Source organism: Pinus tabuliformis, chromosome 9, assembly GCF_031772625.1.
Source record: "Pinus tabuliformis cultivar Carrire ecotype Pingquan chromosome 9, CPIR1, whole genome shotgun sequence".
Classification (NCBI taxonomy): Eukaryota; Viridiplantae; Streptophyta; class Pinopsida; order Pinales; family Pinaceae; genus Pinus; species Pinus tabuliformis.
The window spans coordinates 1,895,756,309-1,895,769,441 of NC_142307.1; the positions used below are offsets into that span (position 1 = coordinate 1,895,756,309).

Below are 13,133 nucleotides of genomic sequence, written 5' to 3' on the forward strand. Positions count from 1 at the left end.
ATATTAGTCATACAAATAGATTCCTTGTATGTGCAACCAAACCAACAATGACATATAATATTGTTCTAAGCATGCATATATCATATGGCGAGGAACCCACACAGATGAACTTTATCTTGTAACCCATCCAACAAAAATAGATCAACACATATTTCGTGGATTACATGATATTTTAAAAGACCTATGGAAGTAATTTTACATTCCTAGGTTTGAAGTCACGTTGACCTTGTTCCCAGAGCTCCATTACTCAAGAAACCCATACAACTTATTGCTAGAGAATGAGAAAATTCAACAACAAAGGAACAATATTTTATGGAAGGCATGGGACAAGTTGATTGCTTCTCCATGCAAAAATTATAAAGTGGTCATGCTAAACAAGGATAATGGATGACACTTGGCTCTTATCCATTAATTATCACACACTCTACAATACCAAAATTAGAATAGATACCTACTCTCTCACATTGAAAACCTTTTGGACACTTTGAAGGGGGGATATATTTCCCAAGATTGAACTAAAATCTAAGTAACATCAATCTCATGTGTGATTATATTTAAAGAGAGATGTCTAATCTTGTAGCAAACATCCCTCAAGTTACTGGAATCTAATGATACTAAAAGTTAGAGTTCCCACCGATCTAAAATTTTATTGAATTTGTGAAGATACGAGTCAATTTAGAATTGGGGAAAGCCCCTATTATCATTATTCCACTATATATGGGCATCATATCATGATAAATCTATGCTTATGGTTGAAATTTCTATTAGATTCTTATTAAATTTTGTTAGAATGAGAGATTATTTGCTATAAGATTACCTTAGATTTATTTAGAGGCTTAAACCTTGTTAATTAAGGTGAATGATGGATTATATGGTTATTATTGTCCAACAACAAAAATAAAGCTATATAATAACAATGACATTATAGGCCTCTATATATATATATATATATATATATATATATATATATATATATATATATATATATATATATATATATATATATATATATACGTAATAACCTAATAGGTGCAAGGCTAGGTGAAAACCCCAAGGCACATGTTCTCATTCTAAAGGTGGTACCCAAAGTAAACCTTAGATTCTTGAAGGCACAAGGACAAGTCAACAAGCTCTTGCAATAATACTTATTAAGAGCTCAACTTATCATGAGTGGGAATTTAAAATAATATACTTATTAAGAGCTAAAACACATCATTCACTCAAATTTCCAACACTATACTCATTATAAACTTACCATATCCCTTACACATGAGAAAGATAATACTCCATCCCAAAACCAATAAACTAGACACAATTAAAGATCTAACAATATATATACATACATATACTATCATTAATTCTTTACAGCTAAACACATATCATTTATTGTTATTAATATCTCTTCATATATAATTATTTTATATATGTTAATAATTTTTTAGAGCGGGAAGAAACAATACCCAAAAATAAAGGATCAATTAAAATAATTAGTAATATTAAAACATCTTAGAAAATATACATTATTTAAATTTACATATAAAAATATCCTAAATTTACCCTTGTAAAAGATATTAAGATATCCTATACACGATATCGTTTAGGTATTGTAAACTTCCCTATTATGGAATCCCCTATGTAAAATTCCATCCCAAAATCGTTAATCATTGTTACATGATCAAAATTTCAACTAAAATTCACTAAGGAAAAGTTTCCACTGAATTTAAATGCAGTTTCTAATAAAAATACCGCTATCAGTGCTCCCATATTTCATGCACTGCCCTTTTTAAAAACCAATTTACATGATTTTATTGTTTAAACAAAGTTTAAACCACGGCAATTTCTACTAAATAACGAGACTAATATACAGGACTCCATGGGCTGGCCTGGGCAACTTAGAAAAAGAAAATACACATTCTCCGTGATTCCCAGCCAAAATCGGGTAAAACAAAATTTCAATGGTTTTTTCTTAAACATATTTTAAATCAACTCCGGTATGCATCGTAAACTACCCTAAAGAGAACGCGGTATTCACGGGAGATACCATCCCATTCTTGTGTTCCGCGCAAAGTCTAAAGATTCCGACCTATCCTACCGTCAAACGTTATTTACTCTTTTACTCCTCTCTCTCTACTTTGAAAGTTGATGAAGTTGAATTCATCGAAAAATAATTTTCAAGTTGGTTTTAGTGTGATTTTTTGGAAGTTTTTTTTGAGTTTTTTTAGTCAAATTTTTCTAAAATCTGACAGCAATTTATTGAAATTACAATCTTGATGAATAATCCCTGTACAATCCATCAATAAGCCCTGCACAATCAAAATGTCCTAAACGTTTTTCATGATGCTGAATCCAAATATACAATTAAAAAACTAGTTCAAATAACACAAACTAAAATTTAACTTCAAATAATCGGCACCAAAAATCCAAAAAATCACACTAAAAACAACTTCAATTTTTCCTTGTTATCAGTGAAATATTCCTTTCACTTTTCTGGACTTATTCTTGAATTCATAAAAAAAAATTCTCGTTCTCCGTAGAACATTTCCTGAGATAAAATGTGAACAGAATTGAAAAGAAAGAGTTGTAGCTCTCAGGTGTGGCCTGCACCTAGAGACTACACTCACAAACTTGAGAAATCACTCTCGTCCACTCTGTTCCTTAATCAATCAAAGATTACATCAATAAATACAATACTAGGAAATAGGAAGTTGCACCCAAACCCCATAATTATAGGAACTAATCCTAAACTAGGGGGAAAGTTACAACAACGTAACTATTTTCTCCATTAATAACAAAATAATATTAATTATTCTCAACTCCCCCCCTTAATGGAAAAAGGGTTCTCCTGAACTCCTAGCATCTTTCTAAACAATTCAAATTTCACTCGTGCAAGAGGCTTTGTAAAAATATCAACCACATTGTCACAAGTTTTACAATATTCGACAGCAATTTCTTTTGACTGTATTTTTTCTCTAACAAAGTGAAACTGGGTGTCTATGTGTTTGGTGTTTTTATGAAACACTGGATTGTATGCTAATTTGATAGTGCTCTGGTTGTCGCTTTTGATAGAAGTGGGTTGCTTCTGTTCTTTTCCTGCATCATTAAGAAGTCTCCTCAACCAGATTGCTTCACATGTTGTTGCACACAATGCTTGATATTCAACTTCACATGACGACAAAGCTACAGTACTTTGTTTCTTGCTGCTCCATGCAATTACCCCAGAACCTATGTTAAATGCATAACCTGTGATGGACCTCCGATCATCCAGGTTACCTGCCCAGTCTGAGTCTGAAAAACCTGCTATAGTAAGATTAGATACATCAGTGTATAAAATACCAAAATGAACAGTACCACAAAGATACCTCAACACACTTTTTGCTGCTGTCCAGTGACTTTCACGCGGTTTTGACATGAATTGGCTTAATACACTAACTGAGTATGCCAAGTCAGGTCTGGTTGTTGTAAGATATATCATGCTGCCAACCAGCTGTCTGTACATTGTGGCATCTACCTCCTTAGTGCCATTGTCACTGCTCAATTTCAAATTTTGCTGCAAAAGTGTCGCTGCTGATCTACACCGATCCATCCCAAACTTTTCCAACAGATTTCTCGCATACTTCCCTTGGGTAAGAAAAGTTTGCCCAGTATCTCTGAATACTTCTAATCCCAGACAATAGTTAAGGCTTCCGAGATTTTTCATCTCAAATACTTGTGCCATGAGCCTTTTGATTCCTCTGATTAAGTCATCTACATTTCCTGTTAGAATCATATCATCCACATATAGAGAAATCAAAATACTCCGCCCCTGATTATTGTACTTGGTATGCAAATTTGGGTCATTTAAGCTTCTATGGAAACCATACTCTATAAAGAAAGAATCAACCTTTTCGTGCCAAGACCTGGGTGCTTGCTTTAAACCATATAAAGCCTTTTTCAATCTGCAAACAAGATGTTCCTGCCCCTGCTTTACATATCCTTTTGGCTGTACTAAGTAAATTTCTTCTTTTAAATCACCATTTAAAAGCAGATTTAACATCAAGCTAGTGTAATTCCCAATTACATTTAGTAGTGTAAAATCCGAACTCCATTCAAAAACCACACCACAGTAATCTGCAAACCAAAATACATTTAGTAGCTAAAGCAATAAGCATTCTAATTGTATTTAGCTTTGCTACAGGTGCAAAAGTATCATCAAAGTCTATACCTTCCTTCTGTGAATATCCTTTTGCAACCAACCTAGCTTTTAACTTATCTATACTTCCGTCTGCATTCATTTTTGGTTTAAACAGCCACTTGCTTCCTATAGGTGTTTTATTTTTAGGCAGCTCTACTAATTCCCAAGTATTATTTCTAAGAATTGATTCCATCTCCTCATTCATTGCAGCTCTCCATTCCTCAAATTGACTAGCTTCTTTATAATTAGAGGGTTCTACAATGTTCAAAACTTTTGACATCAAAGCATAGTTTCTCAACTTCAATGGTAATTGAGTCTTCCTACCTGACCTTCTTGGTAGGGGACTTACCTCAAATTTGTTTTCTTCTGCAATAATTGGGCCTGCTCTTTCACCTTCTTGCTGTACTTCTTCATTCTCTTCTTTCTGCTCATGTTCCTGCTCCCTTTCATCCTCGCTGCTTTCCTCCAACAGCAATGGAATGTGCCAATCATCTCCAACATCAGCTTTCCTTTCCTGTACCTGTTCATGAAATACTACATCTCTACTTGCAAATGTCTTACGAGACTCATGATTGAACAGTTTGTATGCTTTAAACTCTGTGCCATAACCAACAAAGATGCATTTGACTGCCTTAGGGTCTAGTTTCTTTCCATCAGCTTTGGGTACATGTGCAAATGCCTTTGACCCAAAGACTCTTAAGTGATTTACTGCTGGTTTAAATCCATACAAGGCTTCAAAAGGAGTTTTGAAGCCAAGAAACCTAGTAGGACTTCTATTTTTCAAATATACAGCAATATTTATCGCTTCTGCCCAAAAAGTATTAGATAGACCCTTACCTTGCAGCATGCTCCTTGCGCACTCTACCAGGGTTCTGTTTTTACGCTCTGCAACACCGTTTTGCTGTGGTGTGTGTGGCACTGTATACTGCTGAACAATCCCGTGAGATTTGCAGTATTTCATGAATTCCTTTGATTTGTATTCTCCTCCTTGATCAGATCGGAGAATTTTAATACTTTTTCCAAACTGTATTTCCACCAAGGTTTTGAAATCTATAAAACATTGGAAAGTCTGACTTTTCTTGTTTAAAAAATAAACCCATGAATACCTAGTGCAGTCATCAGTAAACAACAAAAAATAGTATGCTCCCCCTAGCGACCTTGTCTGCATGGGACCACATACATCAGTGTGCACTAGATCTAAGATTTTTGTTTGCCTCCTGTTATCATGCACAGGGAATTGTTCTCTATGCATCTTTCCTAAGGCACAACCTTCACAGTTTAACTGAATGTTGCGAAAGATGGGGAGACCTTCGACCATACCTTTCTTCTGTAACAACATGAGATCCTGCAGATTCAGATGACCAAACCTCTGATGCCAGAGTTGTTCAGCTGTCGACTCTCCTGCAACCATGGCTTGCTTTGATATACTTTTTGCATCCAATCTGTATAGGCTTCCAACTCGCATGCCTGTTGCAACAATTTCATTCCTGCAATCCTTTATCACACAGTGAGTCTTGAAGAATTCGACATTCATATCTTGGTCAGCCATCATGGATACAGATATCAGGTTTTTCTTTATTCCAGGTACATATAAAACATTTGAAAGGTGACTAATTTTTCCATTTGGTAACTTAACTGAAATCACCCCATGACCTTTAATCTGATATCCATTATCATCCCCTAGATATATTTTTGATCCATTTATAATTTCTTCAAGACTGTCGAAAAATTCTTTATTACCTGTCATGTGAGAGGATGCTCTGGAATCGACATACCAGATGTCATCTTCATTTGATGCAGAAAGGGCACAGTCGAAATTCATGACTGAAGTCTTCTTCTTCAACAAAATATCCTCTGTGTTTTGAATTTACCTGTCTCCTCCTTGCCTCATCAGCCTGCTTCTTAAAATAACAATCTCTCTGTATATGACCCTTCTTTCCACAATAAAAGCATTTATTTTCAAAATGATTTGCAAGCATACCTTTATGACAGTGATTTTTATGTGTTGTTCCTCCTTTCTGGACTGATTGCTGCTGTGACTGCTTCCCTTTGGATAGTCGTCATTTTTCCATCAGTGTGAGATCGTCACTTTGGGGGTTCAGATTTAGGTTCTGTCGTCGCTCTTCCTCTTGCTGCAAGATCGCAATGAGATCATCAAACGTGGGTGTTTTCTCCCTTGCCAAGACTCCAGTGATGAAGGTTTGGAAATCATCACGCATCCCATTCATTGTGATTGCAACAAGATCTTCATCAGCCATCGCCACTCCAATGGCCACCAATCCGTCTTTAACATCCTTAATTCGTGCGACAAATGCAGTAGCAGACTCCCTTTCGTCCATCCTCATTGAAAATAGTTTGCTTTTCAGAGCCAAAACTCTGTTTGTATTCTGGGTCTCATACAGATTCTTGATTTTCGTCCAAATCTCTGCGGACGTTTTACAGTCTCTGATGTGTGCAATGACATTGTCTTTCACAGACATCTTTAACAGGACCTTGGCCTTGTTTTCTCGTTTTTCCCAGTCTTCCTTCTGCGTGGTCGCAGTCGGCTTCTGCTCATCGCCTGTCACTATAGTCCAAGCGTTCGCACCTTCGAGCAGGGTCTGGATCTTAAACTTCCAATTCGTGAAGTTAGACCCGTTGAGTTTACCAGACTCGTTAAGGTAAGATTCCATCGTATTACTCATTGTGAATCTACTTAACAACAAAAACAATACCTGTCAGATCGATCTATCACCTCTGCCACCGATCTGCAGTGTCTGGCACTCCCGCTCCAATGAGCAAATTCGGCGTTTTCAACACAGCCGAAACAATGATCTGATCACAATTGATCCGATCCACCTCTCCCGGATTGATCTGCCACTTCGCTGATCCTGCTCTCCCTGCAGATCGCTAAACGAAGTCGAGGTTTCTCGCAGATCTCCTCTGGGGCTTTCCCGATCTGTCTCTCCCGGACGGATCTACAACTCCGCCGATCTGCACCGTTTGCAGACCGCCAAACGAAGTTCACGCTATTCACAGATCCCCTTGGCGCTACCCCGAGCGAAAAATCCGCGTTAATTCCTCTATTGGCGCGACTGTTAGCGCAAAATCCACGCCAATCCGTGAAAAATTTGCGCCAAGACTTTCGAGTCCGAGCCAGGTGTTCTGCAGTCCACCTGCTCAATTTTCGAGCACAGAGCTCTCATGTACACACAGCCACAAAGGCGCTTCAAGCCACACAGGTTATTCCAACCACACAAGCAAGCTAGCTATTACAGGCACTTCAGCCTCACAGGTGACAAAAGATCAGGCTCACTCAATCTGAGCTCTGATACCAAGATAAAATGTGAACAGAATTGAAAAGAAAGAGTTGTAGCTCTCAGGTGTGGCCTGCACCTGGAGACTACACTCACAAACTTGAGAGATCACTCTCGTCCACTCTGTTCCTTAATCAATCAAAGATTACATCAATAAATACAATACTAGGAAATAGGAAGTTGCACCCAAACTCCATAATTATAGGAACTAATCCTAAACTAGGGAGAAAGTTACAACAACGTAACTATTTTCTCCATTAATAACAAAATAATATTAATTATTCTCAACTTCCTAGGTGTTCACACATTGATTAATACTCTTCTTCACTTTTATGCACTCATTCTTTACTCAAGCGAGGCAAACCTCTGATTCAAAGTATTTGGTTTTTATTTATTTTTAAGTTGAATTTTTTTATAATTACATTTCCTTGGTGTTCACACATTGATTAATACTCTACTTCACTTTTTTGCACTCATTCTTTACCTAAGAGACGCAAACCTGTGATTCGAAGTATTTTTGGTTTTTATTTATTTTTAAATTGAAATTTTTTATAATTTTAATTTATTTTTAAAATTATAAGTTTTTGTTAATTCTCCATTCCAGCTTTTTTGAGTTTCTAACATTTTGATGATTGGAATAAAAATACAGTAGTCTCACCAGTGTTCTGCCTCTAAATAAAAATATTAAATATATATATATGAAAACACATTTTAAACATTATAAAATCAATTTAGATCTAAATAAAAATATTAAATATATATATATATGAAAACACATTTTAAACATTATAAAATCAATTTAGATACTGAACAATTGTTTCTGCATAAATATGATAAAATCAATTGTTTCTTCATAAATATGATCATCTTTGTAAACAGATGCCCGTGTTCCTCCGCGCCCTCCCCTCCATGTAAAACTTCCTTTTATCTGTCGCGGTTCTACAGCTAACCAATCTGAATCATCGAGCAGAACTTAGATTCTATTGCACTGAAATAGAAATATTTCTCCAATTAGCATAAGTCACACAATTTCATGAAAATCGTCTGGGGGAGGAAATGGGTCTAGGATATTCCCTACAAACAGAGGAAGGAAGATATTTTATATACATATAGAGGAAGATATTTAAAACATAAAAGTAGAGGAAGTCGAATACAACACGGATGTAATCTAAGAAGTAATGGAACTGTGCAGACAGAATCGAGTCATTGCAAATACTTGAACTTAGGTCTGATTTTTGGCCCTTAAAGCTTCGATAAATAAATCTAAATTCTTGTTAGAGGACCCTTCGTCTAGCATCACAACCTCCTTCACAACCTTTCTCATAGGCTCGATCTTCAATCTCAGCTTATCTCGTTCTTCTGTATCCATGAATTTCTTGATTGTTCTTGCAACTTCATCTCTTCCCAACAGTGCTCTATTGTTTTGGAACATCCTGCAACTCCCACCCAAATCCATGGCCACTCCCCATTCTTCTACAATCAACCTTCTGTTTACGCATTGATCGGTCAATAATGGAAATGCCAACATGGGTTTTCCCAACCATAAGCTCTCAAGAATGGAGTTCCATCCACAGTGTGTAAGAAATCCACCCACAGAAGGATGAGATAAAACTTTTAGTTGAGATGACCATTGAACCACCAAACCCTGATCTCTGGTTCCCTCCACAAATCCTTCCGGCAGAATGTCTTCAGCTCCGGACTCAACGATATCGGGACGAAGCACCCAAATGAACGGTTGCTTGCTTTCTAATAATCCCATGGCCATTTCTTCAATTTGGTCTCTAGAAACATGAGCATAGCTGCCGAACGAGATATAGATGACTGAGTTGTTGGGCATGGAGTCAAGCCAGCTGGTACAGTCCGACTCAGGCCACATGCTGGTCCCTTTTGTCTCGTCCTTGACACTTTTGTCATCAAGAAAGGCTGAAGGAAGCAGAGGACCAACGGACCAAAATGGCTTTCTCAACTGCAATTCTGCAATCGTTCGGCTCTCAAATTCCTCCACTATATTAGAGACAACCCAATCGGCTTCATGAGCAGATTGGAATGCTGCGTATATTATTTTGTGCCCGACAGTTGACACATCCAACTCCTGAAGATAAGAGGGAAGATCTGTTATCTTCAAAGCCGAAACTCCAGGGATGTAGTTTATTAACCTCTCATCCTCTGCAAAACAACAAAACCATTTTCAAATTGTAACAATATATTGTTGGATTGCATAACTAATGCACAGTGTAAAATTGTCTGGTCGACTTTTCAAATCTATTGTTGGACTCATTATCATGACCAATTTTGGAGCGTTTCAAATTTATAACAAGTTTGATTATCATTTTGTCTTTTTTCCAAATCTGTATTAAGATTCATTATCATTCAAATCTATAACAAGTTTCATTATCATTTTGTCTTTTTTCCAAATCTATATTAACATTTATTATCATTCAGATCTATAACAAGATTCATTATCTTTTAGATCTAAGACTTTTGTAATCTATGTTTTAGATCTAAGGCTTTTGTAATCTATCATGTTGATATCAGTCTTTAGGACTAATCACATCTTTAGGATTTCGTCAAGTTTAGAACCAACTAATGTGGTTTGGTCACATTTAGAACCAACTAATGTGGTTCATTCTCACGACAAAGTGAGAAATGAATAGATCTGAGGGAATAAATAAAAAAGATGCATCATTGCTATTTATTCCCTCAGGTCTATTGATTTCTCCTTGTTGTGAAGATGAACCACATTAGTTGGTTCCTACCAAATCCGAACTATGTGAGTGATTAATAGGAAAGACTGATTTCAAAATTCATTATCAAAGTGACTTTTGCTGATTGAATTTTCAAATATTATTTATAACAAGATTTATTATTATGACCAATGTTTTTAAAGTGTTTTAAATCTATAACAAGATTCATTAACAAGATTTATTATTCTAACCAATTTTTAGAGAGTTCCAAATGCAGCTGTCTTTAGTGAGACTTTTTGGAGGCTTTTCCTTCCGGTCAAATTTCACTAAAATCAGGCAGCAATTTGTTGAAATCGCAAGGTTAATAGGTAATTTCTGCACAATCAAAGCGTCCTGGGGTTTTTCAGGTGCTGAATCCAAATATGCAGTTAAAAAACCATTTTAACTGCAACAAATCAAGATTTAACCTCAATTTTCCCCCAGATTTCGTCACCGGAATCTCCAAAAAACTACACTAAAGACATCTCCATTTCAAATCTATAACAAAATTCATTATCTTCACAAGTAACCTGATTGAACTTTTCTAATCTATAACAAGATTCTTCATGAGGATCAAAGATTCTTCATCATCCAAATCACAAGATCATCATCAAAACCAATTTACGGACAATATTCGCATAAAAAAGAATGAGCTGAAGAAAATACCATTATCGAGAAATGGATAATGGCCATTTTTCACCAGCAGATCCCAATGATAATAGATGGAGAAAACAACTGCTGCCTCTGTCCAGAATGAAGCATGTGGAATCTGAAATTTCTTGGCGACGCTATCACACCAAACAAAAAAGGTGTCAGCAATGAAACAGGATACAGGGGGCTCCTTTGTACTCAGGTGAGCGAGGAACTCCTCAACGTGTAGAATCATATTAGTCCGCAAGGATTCCATAAACTCGTCATGATTCAACGATCTGTCAAATTCCACGGGCAGTCCATCGGCAACCTGAGCGGAGCGGATGTCGAGGCCCGAGCTCCTGGCAAAGGAGATCACAGGGTCCTCGCCGTTATGGGCATTGATGATGTTGGCATGGCAAGATTCTGTATTAACGAACGTGACAATAACGCCCTTGGCTGCGAGCTTCTTGGCGAAATTAAACATGGGAATAATGTGGCCCTGCAAGGGATATGCAAATGCAACCACATGCAGAGGCCTGCAACAGCCGTCATCGCCATTGCTATCGCCGACTCCATTCAGATTGCTTAGAAGCATTCGCGTCATTGTGCCGTAGGACGACTTGGTGCTATATGATTCAGTCTCCTCCTCCCCATTGTAGACTTCAGAGCTACCTTGTGTTATTAATGATAGCCAGTAGGGTAGGCGTCCTGAGCTACTTTTTGTTATTAATAATAACCAGTAGGGTGGGGGTCCTTATCATATCAGATCAGGGCAACTTTTATTTCTTACCCTATAGAAAAGTTAATGCAGTCTGACATGCTAGGGAAATAGCAGTTTCCTTGTATTTATATTTTTCTCAAAGTTGACTTTGGCACTTTAGCAGCAAAAAAACTGCTATTCCCTTTGCATGTCAGATTGCATTAACTTTTCTATGGGGTAAGAAATAAGAGTTGCCATCAGATCAATGTGTAGGCTGATTTGTCATGATTCCTTCTTTTTTCGTCTGTTATGACAACTACGTATTTTGCGTTGTACTGCCGGAAAGGGCTAACGAGCCTGCTATCGAGCATTAAATGTCCATTTAGCTGCAAGCTGGATAGTCATATAAAACAGATGTTCACGGTGCTTTCCGACACTCCATCCCCACCGAAAATTAGAGCTTGCAGTTAAACAGACATTTAATACCCGATAACAAGCTCATTAGCGCTTTCCTGCACTGCCGGCCATTAACCTAGATCCCTGTCACGCTTCACCAAGTGCCATGTCCTACATTTTCCATGTATGCGGGAAGATGTGATTATGAAGTCTTTTCCTACTTTTTCTTCAGAGCGGGAAAATGCGATGAAGAAAAAATTATTATTTACCTTCCACAAGGTTAACATAGTTCATGGGACACACTGTTTTACCATCTCCATTCAGCTCTGTAACATGACAATGGGGTGGACATGGTAGTTTCTTTGGGGAAGAAGTTCATGCAACCGAAAGGAGAGGATTCCATAGAAACCCTTGAGGACCGCTTTTAACTCTTCAATATTTCCTTCATATGTAACATGACAACGACCGCTTTTTACTTTTCAATATTTCCTTGGTTGAATAAACTATCATGAGAGTATATTTAAATAACTGCTGATAGCGGTGTGCGAGTCCTCTTTTTTGGAGTTTTTAAAATGTGATTCGGTGCGGGAGTAGTTGTCTCTTTCTCTTTTATCTTATTCTTATTCTTTTTCTTTTCTCTTTTCTCTTTTCTTTTTCTTTTTCTTATTCTTATTCTTATTCTTATTCTTTCTCTTTCTCTTTTTTTGGAAGTTTTTGGTGAGAATATGAAGAAATAATTTTTAATAAATTTATTATTTTTTAAATTTAAAAAGTAAGTTATTTATATATGAAGTAAATGAATTTTTAGATTAGAATGAGGTGAATTTTTTTCTTGATCGTAAGAATGTCTGATAGTAAGAATGTTTGAATGCTGTTTTTTATGGGAAAGGATTTAGCACCATTAAAAAGCTAAATCTTGAAATTTGAAAGTTGTACTTAGTATTTGTAAAAAAAATTGCAGGATTTACCAAAATCTCATCAGAAAATCCATTATTTTCTGGGTTAATTTACTACATTTTTAGACTACAGGTTATATATATATAGATATATCCTAAAAAATTGTTCTGATACTTTTAATTGTACATTTAAATTCAACATCTTAAAATATATTAAAAAGAAACACTCCATTAAAACACTCACATTACTGAGACTTCAATTCAAACTTGTGATTCAAACAAATCATGATAAATTATACATAAATTCAACCCAAAAAA

General features: G+C 36.4%; 1 protein-coding gene across 1 annotated transcript; it reads right to left on the reverse strand.

Annotated features, from left to right (window-relative positions):
- Positions 1 to 8,265: 8,265 nt before the first annotated feature.
- Positions 8,266 to 11,528, reverse strand: LOC149156517 (UDP-glycosyltransferase 86A1-like). Its single transcript, XM_089438216.1, has 2 exons — positions 10,857 to 11,528; positions 8,266 to 9,633 (listed from the first exon to the last, which is right to left on the reverse strand). Exons 1-2 carry the CDS (start codon positions 11,425 to 11,427, stop codon positions 8,690 to 8,692), a joined length of 1,515 nt encoding a protein of 504 aa, XP_089294342.1. The 5' UTR covers positions 11,428 to 11,528; the 3' UTR covers positions 8,266 to 8,689.
- Between the last annotated feature and the right edge of the window lie 1,605 nt (positions 11,529 to 13,133).